This window comes from Epinephelus moara, chromosome 1 (genome assembly GCF_006386435.1).
Source record: "Epinephelus moara isolate mb chromosome 1, YSFRI_EMoa_1.0, whole genome shotgun sequence".
In the NCBI taxonomy this organism is placed as follows: Eukaryota; Metazoa; Chordata; class Actinopteri; order Perciformes; family Serranidae; genus Epinephelus; species Epinephelus moara.
Window position 1 is genome coordinate 42,502,530 of NC_065506.1, and position 22,824 is coordinate 42,525,353.

The 22,824-nt window shown below is 41.2% G+C and overlaps 1 protein-coding gene across 2 annotated transcripts; it reads left to right on the plus strand.

Moving 5' to 3' along the window:
* The first annotated feature begins 1,405 nt into the window (after window positions 1–1,405).
* Window positions 1,406–22,815, plus strand: muc15 (mucin 15, cell surface associated). 2 transcript variants are annotated; one of them, XM_050042419.1, is made up of 5 exons: window positions 1,406–1,505; window positions 10,688–11,498; window positions 16,154–16,324; window positions 18,403–18,479; window positions 20,968–21,105. In XM_050042419.1, the coding sequence occupies exons 2-4, from the start codon at window positions 10,706–10,708 to the stop codon at window positions 18,456–18,458; spliced, it is 1,020 nt and encodes a 339-aa protein (XP_049898376.1). In that variant the 5' UTR covers window positions 1,406–1,505; window positions 10,688–10,705; the 3' UTR covers window positions 18,459–18,479; window positions 20,968–21,105. The 2 variants fall into 2 exon arrangements, with proteins under 2 accessions (XP_049898376.1, XP_049898369.1); XM_050042412.1 differs by lacking the exon at window positions 18,403–18,479 and having other exon boundaries at window positions 20,968–22,815.
* Window positions 22,816–22,824: the final 9 nt, after the last annotated feature.

Below are 22,824 nucleotides of genomic sequence, written 5' to 3' on the forward strand. Positions count from 1 at the left end.
ACCTTGTGAGTTGTTATGAGGCCAAATTTTCTAACGTTACATTTGTTAAATGTTGCTGTTGTCCCTGGCTTCATATGAGAAGAGGAAAAGTCCACTAGCAGGTAGGCTAATTTATACAATGTAAAATGCCATAGGCTTGTGCTAACAACGTTAGCATGTTGTATTTGTGGAGAAAATGTGTCCAGATAAAGACAAGTGTTTGTCTGTGGATGCTGTTTGTTACAATTAAGCTGATTTGTGTACTTGTGTTTGAGATTGTTGCTCTTAAGCCATGTTTAATGTGTGTTTTTGGTGTGTTTTGATCAACTCAACTTACAGCACAACCCTGCGGTCGAGTAGTGTTTTGGAGGTGTAACGGTAGAGTGACGTATAAATGCTCACAATGGCATAGGTCATGTGCGTAGGCTACGGCGTAGGCTCTGCATAGAGCTGAAGCACATGTATAAATCGCGCTTAGAGCCGCAGGTTGCCGACCCCTGCTTTAGGTTGTCTAATTTCACACAATACTGCTACTTTCACTGGTTTAAAAAAATGAGCATGCCACAGCGTCCTAAAGACATTAATGTTGGCCTTCAATTATTTTTGTTGGGGGGTCCAGCACTTTTATCTGGGGGGCCAGACCCCCCCCCCCCAGACCCCCTTGGATGTCCCACATTGTTAGTATTATTAGTGACACCTGTCAAAAAGGCCGACTCTCACACTGACTGTAGGTAAGTCAAGGTGTTTCCTTATCCACCTGAAGGAATTTAAACTTTCAGATTCATGAACAAAACAAGTACAACCACTCCTTGTTCTCGACTCACCAAAGCAACACTGACTCTGAGTGCCACTTCATCCACCTCACATGTCCGCACGGATGAATCCAGACGTTGCATGACTCAGGAATGAAACAAAAAAAAACCACCCAAACCAATCCCGGCTCATTTGACGCACAGTACCTGGGAGTTCACAAAGTCACACGTCACTCTGTAGCCTGATATAGACCGAGAGACAAAGGCGTGGATGAAACCTGAGCTTGCCAGCCTCCTTTCTGTTGCCATGACGACAGCAGCCGTTTCCAGTGAGGCAAAAAAAAAAGGGCTCAGAGGACCTGTGGCCAGAAGCTCCACCCACTGGGGGAATTCACAGATCTAACCTGGCAACCTGGCAACCCAAAATGAATATAATCAACTTATTTAGATGAGAACATGAAATGAGCTGGTTACAAATTAATCCCTCAACCCCCTCTTCCCCTTCCCTTGTCCACTAATTCATTTCCATCCCGTCCTGTGTGGCCTTTTCACAGCGTGCAACTGGATGCTGTTCAGGGCGTGTTGCTGTTGCTGGCAGGTGTAGAAGCAGGTTGAGCAGGTTGTTCCCTGAATGCAGCTCTGTTGGGCCCTCCTCCCTCCTTCCCTGCTTGTCTCTCCGGGCCGACTGCTGATTCACTCTCACACGTTGGCAGCTCACTGAAGAGATTTAGTTGCCTGTGCACCTGTTCTCATCTGATATAGCCTAAGAATAAGGTAAGGATTTACTGGGGAAGGATTTCATTTTGTCCTCTTAAATTTTCTCAGGAAATGTGTGATGGATGGATGTTTTGTATAGATATGTTTAATAAGATTTAAGTCGCTGTGATATTTTTAAGTTAAAAAAACCCAACATAAATAACCTCTTTTATTTTTGGAGGATTTTTCAGTGAAAAGACTTCTTTTACAATAATTTCCGTATATATGTTTTTACACTGTGTATGTGACATGAATATGTTTATAATTTGGTCATACCTGGCAAATTTTTCTTACTGCTTCCTCTTTTAACAAAGTAAAAATAGAGTATCAGAAACAAAAATGCTTTTATTTTCATTGTGAGAGTAAAATGAGTTTGTCGCCGGGTGGTAAAACATCACAACATCTAGTGACACACATACACACACAGGACCTTACATAACCTGAAGAGGGGAACACTCACAATGCAGTTACACAAGTGTCACTAAGTTTTACAAAGGTATTAGTATGAGCCCTGGGGTGCGGTGACGTGTGAGCCTGGGATAGACGGTGGGAGAAGTAGATCATTTACTTGAGTGGAAATAAGGTAACCCCTATTATAAAAGCCCTGCGTTTAACAAATAATTCTTCATACACTGATGGGTATTTTTTAAACTTATGATGATGATGTTTTATCTGTGAAAGGAGTAGTGAATAGAGAAGTGTAAAATGGAGGTACAAGCTAAGGGCGGGCTACACCACAAAATTTGGTTCCCAGTACAAAGTAATACAGGGCACAAACTGCTGATATCGATACCAATACTGATACTTTTTATTATTAGGAGCGGCCTGTTCATGTAGGAGAGAGCTGTGTCATGATTGATGAGGTGACTAATCACTCTGCTAACAGCTAATGATGACCAGTCACTTCAGTGTACCTGGATATTTTTCGCATGAGCTTCTCTGACGAGACTGCTGAGACATTTCCCTCCACCTCCTCTCTTCACACTTTCAGCTCCAAGTTCTTGTTCTCGTAGTTTTCCTTCTGTCATTCAGCCATTACTGCAATTATGTGTTGGATTACACTGGTTAGGGTGCGTGCTGCGTTGACACGTACGTTGTATATGTGCAGAGAAGCAAAGAGTACATGCACCACATGTGTTCACAACAACATGACGCTTTTGCCCTTGAAATACAAATGGGAACAACGTAGTCGAAAGAAACTGATCCCTTTTTTGGTATAAATCCTTTTGACGCTTAAATTGATCTTCAAAACTAAAATGTACTATCTGTAGTGTTGATAATTTGGTATCAATCCGTCTGCTACTATTACAAGCAGTGTTGGAGACTTTGACAGCATAAGTTTGCAAGCTACTAATGACTCCATACTGGAAGAAGTTTAACTACAGTGAAGCTGTAAAGAAAGAAATCTAGTTTGGTTCACTTAAACTACTCAGAGCAGTGGTTCCCAACAGGTGGGTCATGGTCCAAAAGTGGGTCACGGGCCTACTGATCCCTGTTGTAAAAGGAGTGAATAATGACAAACTAGCTCAATGGCTACGGTTACATGATGGCTTCTAATTCAGAATGAAATAAATCTGAATGAAATCATTCGGAATTAAAGTTTTTCCAGGTAGTTTACATGGGAAATATTCATTCTGAATGAGGGTTTACATGGGAGATCAGTTTAATCGCCTTTATTGGGTCTGCGCAAGGTTTGGGGCAGGGAAGGTTTCTGATTGGATAGGGGGCGGGGCGGATGTTACATGTTTACGTTAACCGGAAGAAAACACTGTAGTCCTCGCTCCGGATAACAAGATGCTTGACAATGCCGTTCTTAGTGCCTTTTTCGGGCTTGTTTCGCTTATATTCTTGAAGCAGCAGTACGACAACAACCTTGTTCTGCTAAGGCTTAGTCTGTTGAGGAGGAGAAGAGAGGTAGAAGGTCGAAGAAGGGAGATAGAAGACCGTGCTTTGGCGAATGGAGACCAGTGAGTGCAACGAGTCCGACTGCTCTATCTCAGCCCGTTGCTATGCGCGCTATATACATCATTGCGCCAGAAGGGCAAGGAAACGAGCATGTGCAGAAAGACCGGAATGAACTTAAAGAGGAATGCGTGTATACAAGTGCGAGAAATTCTTTCATTCAGAATTAGAAATGGAATATTCCAGCCCCTTACATCGGATTGAATTTTCAATCGCATTGGCCATTTTCATTCCGAATGAGATGTTTACAAGATCACTTTTAATAGGAATGAACTTTCATTCCGAATGAAAAGGGAATTAAACTGTCCATGTAAACGCACTCAATGACATGGCCAAACACAAGTATGGCGCTGAATGTATTAAACTGTGTGGACCTTGAACTAATGACAGGAGAAATCTGGACCCTTGGCTGGACCAGTTGGGAACCAATGACTTAGAGAAAGTATTTCAAACTGCTTTGAAAGAAATGATCAAATTGGCAATATACATGTGATATGAAATTATAACAAAATAAAATACAAAAGAGTCACATGTCAGCAGAAAATGCAACTTAACTGCCACACTAATTATGGGAACCTGCCTTCAGAGGCTTGAGTCCAGGTTGGGGTATTGCACCACGCAGGATTACTCACTTAGTTAGGTAACTTCTAAAACAAGCTGCAACAGTTTCTCTAAACAGTTGTTAACTAGTCCATACCCATTGAGTACAGCATACCATACCATGGCTTAGTCATACCAAAAATGAGAAAACAAACAAACATTGGTCCACAGGGGGAGCCACAGCGATCGGTCGCATTTTAGCCATTTCTAAGCATTTTTCTGTTGTTATAGCGCCACCCAGTTGCCAATTAGAGTTAAATTTCTCCAGTCACCTTGAGGCGTCCTGTTCTACATATCTACCAAGTTTAGTAAAAATCCATATGGCGGTTAGGCCTANNNAAAATCTATATAAGCGGAAGTTATGGGTTCTTGAGGCAAATTTGTTCCTCATGAGGAGAGGCATCTCTGTGCAAAGTTTCATGTCTCTACGACATACGGGGCATGAGATATGCCCATTCAAAGTTTGCAATTTCAATCAGTTGCTATAGCGCCCCCCTTTGGCCAATTGATGTAATATTGCTTCATTCGCATCCTCCCATGACCTCCCAAATTTCACATGGATTGACCAAGTCAGTGAGGAGAAAAACGTGGAACAGACACACACACACACACAGACAGAGTTTTCGTCATTATATAGTAAGATACATAGCAACAGTCAGGGGTTTGATTACAGGTGAGAAGCATGAAAAAATATGAATGGGCCCAATATTATTTGTCGTTTTGATAGGCAAAGGCAAAACAGTAATTCAATCAGATTCAGATTCATTATATAGTGATTCAGTGAACTACCAGCAAGATGGGAAGTAGTTAAGCTACTAGTTTACTTACATGTAGTCCACTACTCTGCAACACTGAGTACAAGTACCTCAAAGTTTTATGGTATTTGAGTTTATGTATTTAGATATTTTCATTTTGTCTATACAGATATTGGGGTTGTACACTGCAGTAAATGAATAACAACATAACAAGGTGATCATGACACAGGTGAACTTTAAACATGTTTGTAACATCAGTGTCAGGTGATTAGTGTCTGTGTGTAGGTTGAAGGATATCAAGGAGTGTTTACAGGGTGTGTATTTGTCCATGTGTGTGTGTTTATATGGGACTGGCTCTCTGTAAAGTCACAGCTGACAGAGCCGTCGAGGTGAAAGCTGCTGCAGACTCTGACAGACCAGCAGAGTGGGAACTCTTTTAACAGTTGGCTTCTCTGAGTGCGAAGGGTCAGAGGTAAACATCGACCCGCCGCGGCGCGGTGACTCTTTGGTGAGACGCTGAAGGCCAAATAGCCTCTCTGCGGGGCGCGCAGATTACTGCTGTAATTCCGTAGAACGGGTGGAGAGTTGTTCTGTGCAGCTGTGCCCAGTGTGATGACGGATGTGAGGTTATTTTTGTCATGGACAGGAAGTGACACGTTGAGCAAAACAGGAATCACTGGTTTGAAACTGAATGGTACAAACAAACAGATAATAGTGGTAACATTTGTCTCTGGCAGATACACATCATTACAAGTTAAATATTTTTAAGATAAAAGCTCAAAGTCATCGTTTAGCATCTGATCTTAAATCTTATCCCTGCTAATTATAGTCACATTTACACAGTGCTCAACAAAACAAACCAGTGGCTCTGCTGAGCCGCCTGTTATACTGGTTCTACATTAACGTCTCATTTACCTTTGATTCTCAGCCGTCTGCTGTGTAATTACACTTATTATCCTCCACAGAGTGTGTTTAGGATTCAAACTTCAACATACTCTGCTGGTTAAAAACAAATCTTATTTACTCATTCATTTAACATTATTTTTGGGGAGTTTTTTAACATATAGTCAAGACAGAGAATGTGAGGAGAGAGGCAGATGAACTTGATCCAATGTATGACTGAAAAAAGTAGCTGGGAAATTAATGTCGTAACTCCACAGAGACGGGTTACTGTCGTAGTATTAGTGACACTTAGACTTAAAACGTCTTGTAATTCACAGTTTTCTTTTGTTGATCCTCCAGCTGCTCAATTAGCAATTTTGTTTTTTTTTGTAAAGATTATTTTCTGGCCTTTTTATGCCTTTAACGATGGGACAGTGTGGTGTGGGGGGCTGAGGGTTGGAGGCTGCCCACGGCCGCTGCAGCAAGGACTGAGCCTTTGTACATGGGGTGCCTGCTCCATCCACTAGGCCACCGACGCCCCCTCAATTAGCAAATTTAATTGGCCAAAACACAGCACCAGAGTTGGTCTAGTTTAGTTTATTTGCACATACATGTATGGAAAACACAGGAAAAAGAAATTAAAAGTTAAAACATTTTGCAGGAGAGGTTAGAAGACAAAAATGGCTTCCTACTTCCCCTATTAAATAACAACAATTACACATAAAAAGAAAAAGATAAAAATGAAGATTGTATAATTGAATTTAAAACTCTATTTCGTTTGGTGACAACCCGTCAGGTGAGTTAAAACAGTGACCTTTGTCTTGAGAGCAATGAAGATGCTAAATAGCAATTTTCAGCCAGGGGCACCAACTTTTAATCTCAAGCTGCAAATGAACCGGTCAGTTTATTCCAGTTAATTATTTTCACTGCTGCAGTGTTATAAGCTCTAAATTGTAATTGCGTTTCTTGGTGGATTGAGCCATTTTCTTTAATCATGTGCTCTTAGAGTCTGCTGTAGAGTTGTGAGCAAACTTGAGCCTTTGATTGATCCTGCGTTCACGTAACAGCTTCTCCATCAACAACCCACAGGTTTTCCATTTGTTTCCCGCAGAGCTGAAAACACAGAATTGTGGCTGATTTGTGGACGATAAACAAGCTTGTTGAGAAACTGGCCACAGAGGAACATTCTTGGTTCGCTGGTCACTGACAGACAACTTGAGTGCATGTCTTTGAACCCAGTTGCCATGATAAATGTTGGCTTTGTTTGTTTCTGCAAACCACAGGATGTGTTACATTTGTATGTTTTATATGTAGCAGATATTTTATAACTGTTTCTTGACGTTTCATTTTTGAATTTTGTGTCGTGATGATGCTGTGGTTAAGCTGTGGTTAGGTTTAAGCACAAAAACCATTTGGTTAGGGTTAGGATAAGACCATGTTTTGTTTAGTTGGACATGTCCAGAACTGTCCCTAAAAAAACACTTGCTTTTGTTGCCACAAACACAGCTTGAAAGTCTTATTTAAAAACACCCACTTCTGTCGCTACAGACACAGCTGGAAATATCCCAAACTGTCATTAAGAAGCACCTGCTTTTGTTGCTACAAACATGACTGAACATGTCACAAAATGTTGTCAAAAAATACCCGGTTTTATCCCTACAAATACAGCTGTAAATGCCCTGAACTGTCGTTAAAAAACACCTGCATTTGTAACTACAAACACAGCTGAACATGTTAAACTGTTGTTACAAATTTCCTTCTTTTTTCACTACAAACACAGCTGGCCATGTCCTGAACTGTTATTAAAAAATACTTGCTTTTTTCACTACAAACACAGCTGGCCATGTCCTGAACTGTTATTAAAAAATACTTGCTTTTGTCACTACAAACATGGCTGGATATGGCCTGAGGTGTTGTTACAAAACACCTGAAATTGTCGGTGCAAAAGCAGCTGAATATGTCCTGAACTACTGTTAAAAAACACCCGCATTTGTCGCTACAAACACAGCTGAACTGGTCCCGGACTGTTGTTTAAATACACCCACATTTGTCGCTACAAACACAGTTGAACATGTCCTGAACTATTATTAGAAAATACCTTCTTTTGTCGCTACAAACACGGCTGGAAATGGCCTTAAGTGTTGTTACAAAACACCTGCATTTGTAGCAACAAAAGCAGCTGAATATATCCTGAACTGCTGTTAAAAAACACCCGCTAACTAAAAAAACAGCTGGACATCTCCTAAACTGTCATTAAAATACACCCACATCTGTCGCTGCCGACACAGCTGAACACGTTTGTAACTGTTGTTAAAAAAGACTTGCTTTTATTACTACAAACACAGCTGAACATATCCTGAACGGTTGTTAAAAAAACACCTGCTTTTGTTTGTCTTTAAGTCATTTGCTGCTTTCTGCTGCTTGGTAGCCATCCTGTCATGCTGTCCATCATTCCCTCATCCTCCTGATGTGAGACCCATCTGATAAAATCTTATCTTAACTACGTCATATGTATGAAACGTACAGTTGCAAACTGTGGTTTGTAGAAACGTGCAAAGCCAACAGTTCTTCTTCTGCTGACTGGACTGATTTTGTCATATTTATTTAATGATGGAAATTAATTTTTAGAAATGTGCAGTTGGTGAGAAGTTCAGAAATGACTACCTGTATTTAAAAGACGATGGATATAATTTTTTGAATGCATAATGAGATAACCAATCCATTGGGGTCGATGAATCAAAAGAAAATTAGTTTTTAAAAATGTATTTTCAGGTAGGTGTGCCCTGACTGGTTGAAACATGTTCTGACAGGTAAAACCAGGAATGTGAAATCCCCAGATTTGCATGTTCAAACCTATGCTGCAGGCCACAATATAACACACTGTGCACGCAGCCTATTGCACTGTCTATAACAAGAATCAGCTCAGAACAAAGCAACCGATCAACAAAGTGACTCGCAGTGAGAGTGCCCTGCAGGGAATAACCGGAGCTGCAGTCATTTGTGTATCGGAGTGAAGCCGAGGGGAGAACACATAGCTCACAGGGCACCTGTGTAAATTCACCCTGTCGTGAAGATCTCACAGGAGATTGTGTTGGGACCGTGTTGAGCTCGCTGTGTAACAATGCAGGGATGGCTGCATTGAAATTCAACAAGGTCCAGATGTAGCAGCGAGGGGACGTCATGTTCGTGATGTTGTGGCCCATGTTCACAGCTTCATCAATGGAGCAGTTCCCTGAGAGACGGGAGGTGTGAAAGGATTAGTTGTTGAAGGATTTTCATTATGATTTGTGTCAGTGCAGCTGACCTGTGCTGTTCAAGAAGGTGATTTTGTGCCTCTGGAAAATGGGAACAACCAGAGATGTCTTGTTGCACACTGAGTCTTTGTGTGTGGTCAGGGAGAGTTTGAAGGCTGCAATAAACACAAGTTTAACACCCATGGCTGCTTTCTGACGGCGTTCGTCCTGCACAGGTGGTAAACAGACCCTCAGTCACTGGGAGGAAGGACGAAGCAGAAAAACTTTTCTTTTGCCTCTCAGTTTTCATTTGAAGTGAAGATGCATTCATGTCCTGCACATAATCTTTTAATAATCTATAGTAAATTTTGACTCCAAATTATAAGTGAAGGTAATTATTGCACTTCATATAATCATATTGTGAAACTGTTACCCTGGGGATAGGTTTGGAGGGATGCCACATACGTATACACTCTGAGTGAAAGCATCTTTGCATGATTATAAGAGCTGCTTACCATCCACAAAACATATTCACATTTATTGTTTATTATTGGCAAATAAAGGTCCTTCTTATCTTTGTTTTTAGGAGCTAAGTTCTGAGCAGATTGTTGCTCTTTGCTGATAATCTATTTTGACATATCACGGAAACACGTTCTCATCTCAACTCAAATATTGCAGCTTTGTGAGTGCACCTAAAAGTGAACCAACAGAAAAGAGGACTCAGTTCTTGTTTCACATTGTCAAAACAGCCTTTTACATGTTTCGTCTTTGTGTGTCAATCTAAAGTCACTCTAATACACATATATACATATTGTGTATCCCACAATTCTTAAGTAATTGTGCAACATTTTCCAAACAATTTCAGAGATTCTTGATTCAAGTATTGAGCCTAAACCACAAACTTTTATTTCTAATATTCAAGAGACATTTAACAAACTCACATCAGCTCAAAGAGGACTTATCGGCTGTTTCCTTATGTCAGATATGAAATGCTTGCTGATGCTGTGGAGGGTAAAATTATCCCTAAAGTGAGTATGTGGCTCGATGCTGTCAGAGCTCTGGAGGTGGAGAGGATCAGATATATTAGGAATGAGCAGGTGAAATTATTTGACGCCATCTGGCAACGTTTTATTCAATATCTGGAGAAGATAACGGTGTAATGCCATTTGCAGATTCTTGTTCCCAGTTTAATGTAGGATCCTTACATTTTGTTTTGGGTGTCTAGGTTGGATACTTTATTTTATTTTTCTCCTTTTTTATATATATTTATGTATGATCTGTGCAAACTGACACCACTCTCAATAAAATGCTTTCACTTAATTTACAATGTAAAAATGAATTTTTTTTCTACAGTATTTCTGTTTTGAATTGAAGAGCAGTACAGAAAACAATCGTATTCCTTGTCCAACATTATCTAATTTAATTAGTGAGCACTGGTAATAAAGGTAAAAACCATTTAGATACTAATTATCTATGACGTGTCACTCTGCATTCGTAAAGAAAACCTTGCTTTCTGCCTCTGGTGAACGAAGAATCCTAAAACTGCAAACACTGTTGATAAACTAAAGTAAACGGGGATCCTGGAGGCAGAAGAACAAGGTTTTCTCTGCAAATAAGGTAACATGGCATGACTAATTGATATTTAAAGGTAATTTTGTGGCTGAGTTATTCCTTTAAAGTTCTGTCACAATGTTCAATCTGAACCTGCTTAACTTTTGGTACTTTGAACACCATTAAATAACGTTTTATGTTCTGTCTTGTGTTTCAGAGAGAAACCAAAGGGGAAATGGGACTGTATTTAAAAATCACAGCAGGCCTCCTTCTGCTTGTCCAAGCCTTTCACCTGGCAGCACTCCAAGAGTCAACCGACTCTCTGGGAAAGACAATTGATAGAGGCTGGCTCCGTGAACTAGTCAAAAACAAAGCTGTAAGTCAAAACACTGCATTTCCTAAAGACGAGGGAGATTATTACCAGGAAGCTGATGCAAATGCTGAATTCAGCAGTGGGATAGCATCTGGCTCCATGGCAGTAAATTCTGAAGAAGAGCAGAATGTGGCTGGCACAACACCCAACAATCTGACTGCTGTCACTACTGAAGTCCCTACAACCAGCAACGCCACCATGTCACCAAATGCAACAACTGCAGATGCCACAAACTCAAGCCAGGTCAACATGACAGGAGCCGAGGAGGAATTTCATAACTGGACAATTACTCCTCAAAACTCCACTACTCACCTGAGTGCACAAAACTCCACCAGCTTTCCAGATAACTCCAACGGCACTGACTTACAGACGACAACCCTGGCTCCAGAGAGCAACGCTACGCAAGCATCCACAACAAAACCAGACGAAGATAAAGGGTTGATTAATGCCACAGAATCTACCAACACAACAACTGTAACAACCACAGTGAAGCCAGAGATAAAGGAGACATCTGCCACGTCTTCATCTACAACGGTGTCCCCATTTGAGACCACAGAAACGAGCCCTGGGACTACAACTGCCGCTGCTCCGATCACACCTGAGAAGGCCAACGAGACAGACAAAGATGCAGCCTCAGGGAGCAGCTCAGAAAGAGGTACTGCTGCAGTTTCAGGTGTCACAGTATCTGGTGCAAATTTCTGTGTCCAGAATAACTGCTCTCTGTAGCAGCGTGACATCACTTTACAGACAGATACCTGATAAAAAATAGCATTTCTGTGAAATTCAAAGCTCTCTTGGCTGATTTGTGTTCATATTTGAGCACTTTAATGAGAAAAAATGGCACAAATTTTATGCAGATTACCTTTAAAGAAACTCTACACTCATTGCGCAAGAACACATACAACTGTTTTTTTGTTTTACACGTTGCTTTTTTAACGCCCTTTCCCTGACCCACATTTGCCTGCATCTATTTTCCCACTGGCAGAGGACAAACGCCCCTTCTTTCAAAGGAAAAGGTTGGATTGGGTTTCAGGTGCTATCGATGTGGCCTCTATGAGTGAAGGGGTCTATTACAACCACCTTTTAAGCAGGACAATGAACCCCTGTTTTAGTGGCAGACAAACCTGAAAGAAGCGGTCAGGGACTGAGGTCAAAGATACTTGTGCTGCCTCTGTGCGGGGGCGTGAGACGAGTCTTTGGTGTCGAGCACGAGATCAAGGAGATAGGGCTGGAAAAGGCTGCTTGACGAATACACCGGTGCAAATTAAATCTATCCATCTGTCCATCTATCCATCCATCCATCCATCCATCCATCCATCCATCTATCCATCTATCTATCTATCTATCTATTCGTAAAGCAACTTTTCCTGCAGAACATATGTGGCCCGGCTCGCAACCAACACCATGGCAAGTGGAAGCAAAAAAGACTTTAGAGAGTTGGCACAAGCTTGGGACTAAAATAAAACTCTCATCGCATGGACAGATGTGACAGCAGGACATAACACTAACAGATGACGGCAATAAACAGTGGGAAAACAGTTGTGAAACTGGCGGCAACACAGAAAAAAAACCAACTGCTCTATAGTTACCATGACAGTCACAGCGTGTGCACAAAACCTGTTCTAAAGCACAGACGGCTGAGTGCAGATAAACATAGAGGCTAGAAATATGAGCAGGGGAAACTTTGCTGTCACTGGTTTCAATAAATACCCACTCACTCCGGCCGCCTGGCCGAAGCAACATATAGTTCTTACGGTGACATCAGCTTCTTTATGGATCACAATCATGTTTCATCAAAAAACAACAAGACTGAAGGTCTACAGAGATGCTTGCAGCTCCGTCAGGCACAGTGTTGAGCTGAGAGCAAACATCAGCAAGCTAATATATTCACAGTGTCAGTGTTAGGCAGGTAGAATATATACCATCTTAGTTTACTGTAATGTCTTACATTTGCTAATTAGTAATAAACACACAACGTTCATCAGCGTTTATCGTCACATCTCATAAGTACTCATCATATTTTGCTGCTTGGGGTTGGTTGGCACACTTTACTCTGCTGTCTGGCATAACTCATGTTACAGTACGCAAACCAGCAGCACATGAAGGGTTGAAGTCTCAGTTATAGAGCCTTTTAGAGCCGACATCACAATGACATCACTTCATAAGCTGGTTGCAAAACAAGACTCTCCACCACAGGGCTGTAGGCTACATAGGAGTCTTAAAATGTCTTGTTGTGTTATTGAGAGCCAGAATAGAACGAGTCATGGCTCAAAACTTTAATTTTATCACATACCAGCCGCCACTGCCCGTCAACAAAAACCAAGACACGTATGGTTAAATGCGATAAGACGAAAGGACTGGACGGAGGCCATCATCAAAAATGCTCACATGTGCAGCGCACACTTCATATCAGGTTAGGGAAAAAGTATTTCCTGTTGTAGGGATGAATAACGTTATGTGTATTAAGGGTTATCATGTCCACCTCATCAGAAACTGGGGAGGGATTAAGAGGAATATTGGATTTCTCTGTGATGCTAACTTTTTAGCGCATTAGCTAACGTTAGCTTCGATAGCAAAACAAAACAGGGAAAACCGTTCAAGTGTCGTCCTTCTTTGTAAGATTGGCTTCCTGTGACATCATCCATCCACTGAGTGAGAGCATACGGGTCGGCCAGTCTACGCCCGTTGGTCAGTAGGTTTATTTATTCAAGTAACACTTGCGGAGACCTTTTAAGGACCAGAAAATGTCTGTAGCTATGTTTCCATCCAAAAGTGATTCGCATCATTGGGAAATGCGCATTAAAAAAAATATGAATCTGTGTGTTTCCATTAAATGTACGGACTTTGGTGAAAACTACGAACTCGTGCGAGTTTTCTGCAGAACCGGAAACAAAACAAGTCTCGCATTCTTCTTCTTCTACGTTTTCTGGCAGTTGGCAACCAGCTTGTAAATGCATTACTGCCTTCCCGACCCGGAGTGTGGATATCACCATGGAGAGAGGTGCGCTACGTCAGACTTAATTCGAACATAACTATTTCCATCCCCCGTTTTGCAAATCAACATTTTTCCAAATCAACCAAAACCCGGCTAAAGCGAGCGTATTTTAGTTTGTGCAAATCAGGGGATTTTAATCCAAATGTTGGCGTTTCCATCATAATTTTCCGATGCGATACTTCTAGATTCGCATCTAAACAGGCTGATGGAAACATGGCTTGTGTGACCCACCAACCAACCCTGGTCTCGCCTATCTTGATGCATAAGGGGTGGGCCATTAGGTTTAGACAACAAAACTACTTGATTAGGGTTTAAAGATTGTAGCTGACATTAGTCACGTCAGTTGACTCACATGATCTACAACTGATGTGACACAATAACTCAACATTGACTTGTAGTTTCATGCAGGACACAAACACCAGTCTCCTGGGTCAAAGTCCTGTGCTAAATGGACCTACCTCCACTCCCACCTGCCCTAAAGTGACTTTTCTGGCTCTTCATACTACATCTGTTGCTCTAATATTAACGGAGAGGTGTTTACATTGGAGTTTGTTGAAAGCCCAGTGCATCTCATACAGACACTAAAAGGTGCATTGGGTGCCTGTGGCTCAGAGGTTGAGTGGGTCGTCCACTAATCGGAACACTGGTGGTTTGATCTTTGGCTCCAAATTGCTCCTGATGGCTGTTCCATCAGTGTGTGAGTGGCTGTAAATGGTAACTGTGTTGCAGGGGGCACCGTGTATGGTAGCCTCGGCCACCGGTGTGTGAATGGGTGAATACGACATGTAGTGTAAAAGCGCTTTGAGTGGTCGGAAGACTAGAAAAGGCTATATAAATGCAGAGCAGCGCATTGTGCGGCCATATCTGATGCTAAGAGCAGCTGACCAAGCTGCATTTGTTTGACACCCTGGGAGTGAGACCAGACTGTAACACAACACACAGCTGAGGTTGATGGGAACGTCATTAGTTCTGAAGGTGTTTGGACATAAATCAAAAATTACAGTATTGGTCTAATATAAATTTTGCTAGATGAAAAGTCAGGGAATTACCAAAATTACTACGATTAATGCTGAGATAGCTTTAAAAGTGCGTACCCACATTCATGGCAAAAACCACAGAAATCAAGCTCATGGTGTCACCAGAAAAAAAGTCAGAGAATCACCAAAGCCAGTAGGATTTATTCTCGAAGAAACACAGATAGTAGTTTCATAACAACCTATCAATAGTTAATAAGCTATATCAGACCCACTGACCAACTGTGTGACTAAAAACACTAACAGCCAAGAAGGGATTTCTTTGCTTTCATTTCACTTTTGCTGCTAAACATCAATCAAATGCCTATTAAATAAAAATAAAATAAAGTTAACATAACTTTCAGTACATTACAGTTCCTGGAAAAATAAATGAGTTATGCCTAAAATTAATACTTCCACTCACACTATTTTGTCTACTCTGAAATGAAGTAAAAACATGCAGCTACAGGAAACAAGAATTGAAATACACTTCATGACAAAATTGGTCTTTTGCTTCAACTTGCCCCAGGTTAGGGGTAAATTGATCCTAGCAAGTGGGTAAATTGAGCCATTTGTAGATAAATGGAGCCACTGAATTATTTATGTGTGAGTCCTGATAAAATACAAATGCAGTATTTCTATGTCAAAGCATATTGCAAACAATTTTGTCACTTTCAGAGACTGTTTTTTTTCCCACGCTGCTGTCGCCTTAAGAGACAAACAGTGAAACAGAAGGTTAGAAAAAGTTAGTTACTTCAGCAACACTTTGTGATGCAGAAAAGGTCAGTGTTGTTAATATAAGCTTCTGTGTCACAGTTTGTTTTTTACACTGGTACGACTGTCAAAATATGAGAGCAGAGATGCTAACGTGTGAAGGTCATGATCAGCGCTGTGCTCTACTTACATGGGAAGACGTGATATATTTAAGTTATCCGTGGAGTAATTGTTTAAAGTGATACAATATAATTGGAACTAAAATAATGTTCAGTCACATTTCACCTTATTGAGATGACGAGCACAGCGTCCTGTCTCTAAATATTCAAATGTATTCAAGAATTTATCATGATTTCAGCGTGTTAATTGCATTAATTATCACATCGTAAATTAGACAAATCTGTACAGCTGACTAATTGCGATGTGTATCTATGCGAGCATACTGCCACTGGAAACACAATTTCAAAAACACATTTCAGCTATAATTGTCTGACAATTAACCCTCACAGACAGCAGTTGATAGAAATAATTTTGTTGTTGACATGTTATTTACGACTCTCTCCCACTCCCTCAACCCCTCCATTGAAGGTTTGGCGACAGACACACACAAGACGAAAAGAAACGGAGCATGGGGCGCTGTGCTGGGAACAGGAGTGGCTGTGGCCTTTGTGGCACTGGTGGCCTACGTCATCCTGAAGAAGAAACACAGGAAGGGGTTCTCTCACAGGAAACTGGAGGAGGAGTATCCTTCAGACCCAGGTATGTGATTACTCGCCCCCTGATACAGTAAACACCAAACATTGTTGGCATTTTCAGGAAAAATTTCACCGGAGGACATAAATAATTAAACTGTTATCTGTGATTGCTAGATCAGGATTTAATTAAGGTTGCAAACTTAATCCGACAACATTTCTAATATTAAGATAAGCCTCTGGTAGGTTGGCGGCAGATAACAAACTCTGAACACAATGTTGAAATATGTTTACACCAGTTCAACATTTTGGAGAAAAAGTGACACATTACATCTTGAAAGGCAACAAATTTCAACACGTTCTCATCCCAACTTGTCAAATACTGCAGCTTTTGTCAGTGGACATACGTGTCAAAATATGATGTGCTAGGTATCGGACATTCATGAACAGCCTACGGCCCTGATCACAATAAGAATGAAGCTTTTTGCTTGTGGTTTTTGCGTTGTGTGTTTCTGTGCTCTAAGCGCCTGGAGTTTTTGCCGGAGCACTCTGAACTCATGGGAACTGCCCATTGGTTCGACAGCCCATTGGTTCGACATCCCATTGTTCCGACCATATTAAACCCATTGTTCCGACTATATTAAACTCATTGTTCCGAAGTCCCGTTGTTCCGAAATCATCATGATGCCCTGTGGTTAAGGTCTGGTTAGGTTTAGGCACAAAAACCACTTGGTTAGGGTTAGGAAAAGATCATGGTGTGGGTTAAAATGAAAAAGAAAGTGGCAAACACATAAGCCGTGAGCCTGCTTCGCCTTAAGCCTTTCCCAGCTGACCCAGAGCCGTTCGCACCATCAAGGCAGAAATACGCCCGCCGGGAGCCGTTCAGCACCACGGAGAGCTCCCCACACAACCCTGACCCCAGAGTTAATAACAGGAGGTTATGGTGTTTCACTCTCTCCTCTCTATGGCACTTGTATCTCGACCAGTAGCCTACTTTTGTTGCGTTTGCTGATCCTCTATGGTACACAAATACAGTATAGCCTAGTATAATCACATATCGGAACAACGGGACGTCGGACTAATGACATGGACCCAAAAAAGTAATCTACACGGAACAAAAACAACCACAAATACAAGAAACACAACAAGAAAAAAAACAAAACAGTTTGCTTTTGTTGATTTCTTTAGGTTTAGGCAACAAGAGCATGTCGTTAGGTTTGAAAAAAAAAGTCATGGTTTAGCTTAAAATTCACATAGGGACTGAACAGCAGGCTCGTCAGTGAGAGTTTGTTTGACCCATCAACCTCCCCTCCCACCCTATACGGACTTTCTTGCTCTTTATTTTACAGTAGTTGCTGCCGGATGTTACAAACTGTTGCCGGTGCCTATGATACTGCAGGGAAGGGTGCCTCTCTGTGTCTGTGTCTTACGCAGATGTCCACTGACAAAGCGACGTTTTTTGATGACTTGGGTGTTTGCCCGCTGCCTCTAAAACTGATGCACCAAGTGCGTGTCATACCAGCGCAAAAGGTGCCTCTGTGCGTCGGTGTCTGGCGCTGAGATCCCTGATAAAGTGATAGCATTTTGGTGTGCGTTGGGAGTGAGAACGGGCTGCAAATTTTTGTAGTTACACTTTTAAATTAAACAAATGAGATATAACATGTTAAATGAGCAGTGTGTTGGATTTAGTAGCGTCTAGTGGTGAGGACTGCAGATTGTAACCACCTGAAACTTCTCCTGTATGCCAAGCATGAACTCCTGGTTAGGATTCCTTTAGTGTTCATTCTTTAGAGGAACTGTTTGCCAAAGTCTCTCCAATACAAACAGACCAGGTGGTTAAACACTGAATAAAGTTTAATGTTACAAATCAGTGTTTCTCCTACAGTGTTTGGCTCATCGCAGACAGGACACTAGCCCAGCACCTGTTAATATTAGCTTACATTTTTTCTCTGATAACTTAAGATCCAGATCTAGATCCAGATCCTCTCTAAAACAAACAGACCTGGGTATTTAAACAGCTTAAAACTAACTACTAACCACAACGGCAGATGCAAATACACAAAAATGTGAAATTGTGAAGATGTGAAAATGCAAATGGCACTATCTGAAACCAGTATTTAGTTTGTCTGTTCTGGGTTGCTGTAGAAAGATGGCAGAGCAACATGGTGGTTTCCATAGACGAGGACATTCTCCCTTTGTAGATACAAACGGCTCATTTTAAGGTAACAAAAACACAATGATTCTTATAATGATTTTAGTTGTTCGTTTATCTCAGACATGTGTTAGGATGTGACATACCTTGACATGTTTTGGTGGAAACTTCAGCCTTCCTCAGAAGTGTCACTTGGTGGTGGTTGTGACGCGATCTGTCAGTCAGCTGATATTAGGGAGGCGTGACCATCCTGTCAGTTTTGACAGGATGGTCACGCCTCCTGCTGTCTGTCCGCCGCCTCTCCAGGACGCTGCTCCAGGTGTGGGAGAGCATGTATGCCCCCTCGTCCCTGTTCATCGTCCCTGGGCCCCGCTTCCTTATTTCGATAGCCTCCCTGATTTGTTGTCCTCGGTGTAACACATAGACAGACACACATGTCTGAGATAGAAGAAAAAGTGAAGTCATTATCAGAAACTGAAGACATAATGAACACCATTGAACTACAATGATTCTTATTTACACTAAAGAAAACATACTCATTTCATTCCATATCTGCCAATATATCCCCTAAATCCTACACACTGGACATTTATTTAGAGGAACCTTGAGTCTTTATGCTGAGCTAAGCTATCAGACTGCTGTAGTTACATATTTAACGTGAAAAGTTGAGAGTGGTTATGATCTTCTCACTTAAGTCTCAACAAGAAAGAGAACTGGAGTATTTCCCAAAATGTGAAACTATTCCTTTTAGTCCTGTGACACACACACACACACACACACACACACACACACACACACACACACACACACACACACACACACACACACACAGGGTAAGGTAAGCTCACCATGCAAAATAGGATCATGTACTATGACAGTTTGCAATTTGTCTCATTCTTGCCATGAACTCAGAGGAAGACGGCACACTTCCCGCCACACGCCCTCATATTTAATCTCTCTGTTCAGGTCCAACTGAAATTAACCTGCATGTTTTTTTTTTCTTCTGCTTCTGATTACAGGCATCAGATTACAGGCTGGATAGCAAAGTGTAGAACATAGAGCATATAACAAACCTACCTGCATATTTAAGATGAATCTAATGACATCTTTAGTGTCAGGTCCTCAGGTCCATCTGATCTCAGCTGTGTTTTAACCAACCTGTACTATGTCAACAATACAGCCAACAGTACACACAAGATAAGTCCGTTTAATTTGTATGACCTAAGTTACAAATTTGCCTTGAGCTTTAAAATCTGTATAACTTAAGTCACAAATTTGATGACTTTAGACTAGACTTGAGAAAATTAAATAACAGACTTGCAACTCTACTCCATACTTAATGGACCACAACTAACTTGCAAACATGTCAAGTCTGTAAAAAACACACTTTATTTTGAAGTTCAGTGAAAATCCGGCACAGACCTTTTATTTTGAAGTTCTGTTTCCTTCTGTAAAGTGAGTGAATAATAGACAGCTACCTAAAAGTGACAGTAGACTAGCTCAACGACATGATGCTGAATATATTAAACTGTGTGGACCTTGAACTAAAGACTGACGGGAATCACTGACTTAGACAATAACAGCAACAACTTGTAACTTCACTTGGACTTGAGCCTTTTGATTTGAAAATACTGAATACCTTCCTCCAAGCCCAAAGATTAATAAGTATGTTATTTAAGAGTTGTGCCACAAATGAATTAATTCATTCTTTGTGAAGAAAAGGAAATAAAAGCTATGTTTCCACTGGATGTCGATGGTTTTCAGCTAATAAAAAAAAACAAACAGGAAGTCTGCAGGCGTCACCAAGACGTTTACAACGTGGTTTCACTCCAAAGTTGTCGAAATCTGGCACTTGGGCGGTGACTTGCAGCGTTAGACACAGACAGAAAAAGCTGTCCTTTAGCGTCGGCATGGTATGCGGCACCTTAGTTTAAAGGTGTCTGGCCGTATCAGGGGAAAACGCGGCGGGACATGAATGAAAGTTAAGGTGCCAAAAGTCCCAGTAGGACGGGCCGGAGGGGTGGTGGATGGGTCCGACAAACACCAGCTTTCAGACCGGATAGTGGCGTTTGCGTCCCGTAAGATTCTAAAGCCTAACCCTGTTCTTTTTTCCTAAACCTAACCACGTGTGTTTGTTGTTGAAGGAAAAAAAATGTCAATTCGCGGTTTTGTACCAATGTAATGGGTTTATTTTGGAAGAGACTGTATGTAAACGGTAAATTTCCTGTGAAAATGGAAGTGTATTTTGAAAACAGACAATGCATGTAGCAGGCAGAACTTGACACTGTGTCCCAGAACGTCAGCAACCAACACACCCAGGGTACCTTGCAAGTAGATGTATGGCGAGGTTGGAGTGAAAACGTGTTGACATGTATGTCACGTGCATGTCAGGCTACGGTGTAGGCTCTGTGAAGACAATGCAGAAATATAAATCCTGCCTTAGTTCTGCACTAACAGGGGAAATACAGGCTACTTTTCAGTGTATTATCATAATAAGGCTTTTGGCAATGAAGCGTTCAATAGTACAAATGTTTAACATCAACTTGTCTTATTTCTAGTTCTCAGATTAGACACCAGCGAACCCATGGATTTGAACTTTGGCATTAGTGGTTCGGCCTACTACAACCCAGGACTCCAAGGGGACAACATCCAAATGAGCAACTTTCCAGGACGCCACAGAAACTGAAAAGACTCCCGAGACCAAAGTCATGAACTCCCTTGAATGATATGTTGCCTGTTCTGCTTGTTGTCATGTGATAGACGACCTGTAATGTGGAGTTTTTAAATAAGACTGTGTGAAGGTGACATTTGTGGATGCAGAGGAGCTTGAGAAGGTCTATTGTCAGCCACCACAAATGATACGTCAGATTATGCATTGTGTTGAGTAGATTTATTGCATTGGAATAGAGGGATCACTGAAGGCAATCTGTCTCAACTACACTGCAACAGCCAAAATGAACTGTCAGCCATTTCTGTATTTTGCCAAAGGGTATCAAATTACGTCTTTCCCAATGAAAAATATGCAGTCAGTGAAGGATGTTAAAATTATATTTGTAATAACTCGTCATTTGTATTTTTTTTCTGTGAATAGGAGCCACAATTTTTTTTTTTTGAAGACAAGCAAAACAAACACATCAGCGCACAATCAGACCAGCTCGAGAGAAGAAACCAGAAAGCGATGCTGATGCAAAACATTTGTAGGGAAAAAAAAAACACTGCTGTTGTTCTGCTGCCGAAACAACAGATGACACAGCTGGCCTGTCGAGGCGTTTGCAACAAAATCCAGAAGCCATGGTGAACAATAACATTATCCATATCAACAATCACCTGCTGTCATGGCATAAGGAAGACAATAAAAAGCAAAATCTGAATGGCGCTTTCAGATATTTCCACAACTGGCAGTCACAGCCAGAGTCTGAGAACTGAATTGTCAAACCAAAGACTTGAGTTTGTTTTTGTGCACCGTGAGGGAGACGGGGGGGGGTGCTGTTTGTTATTCATAGACTGAGATTTTGGTATTCAGGAAGGGAGTTGTGTATTTGGTCTTAGCATTACTCAGTAGCAACTACTATATCATCATAATATACTGCTTAAATCTTCTGACCTCCAGGTGTCCAAACAGAGGTTTGAGCTTCTCGAGCACCTTGGAGAGTTACATAGCGTTTACCTGCTGCATACTTAGAGCGAAATTAGAACATAACTAATGCAGATTTTTTTTTGAAAAACATTTTTATGTCATTGTTATTCTTCTCCTAAGTTAGCTTTAACTTTGAGTGACAACCTTCAGCAAGAACAGTGTCTCCTTTTTGACTGATATAATGTGGCTGGGCAAGGAGGGAATAGGCAGGGATTAACTACACTCTCTTTCATGTATTCAGTGCCTTAGTACAATAAAATCTAACAATAAATCCTAATTATTCATTTCTAAACTCTTGCTTTTCTATGTCATACATGAAAAACACACTTTTATAACTTTATATGTGGAGAAAATTCATCTGTAAAATCCATCTTTCAGCTCCCTCGACCCTTTCACTCATCATTACCTGAGTGAAGCCCGCACTCGATCAACATGCGCCCTGATTATGATTAATATATGTTACGTCTCCGCCTAAACAGCCAACAATGACTCGGAGATGTGTGATTTCTTTGTGGTTAGTTGGTTCGGGTGGCAGGCGCGGGAGGTCTGCTTCCTTCCTCCTAATTTCAGACATCAATCAGCGCGAGAAGCATTTTGTGTGACTGAGTGAGGAGTTTTGTGTCGCAATGTTAGAGAATCACAGTGATTACTGCGGGAACAACGCAGGGCAGATGGATAATGGGCAACTTCTACATGGGTTGCTGCTGCTTGTAATATGTAATGGAGTTTGATAATGATGCCTTAATAAACAAACTAAACCCCAAATAAAGTTTTCTTC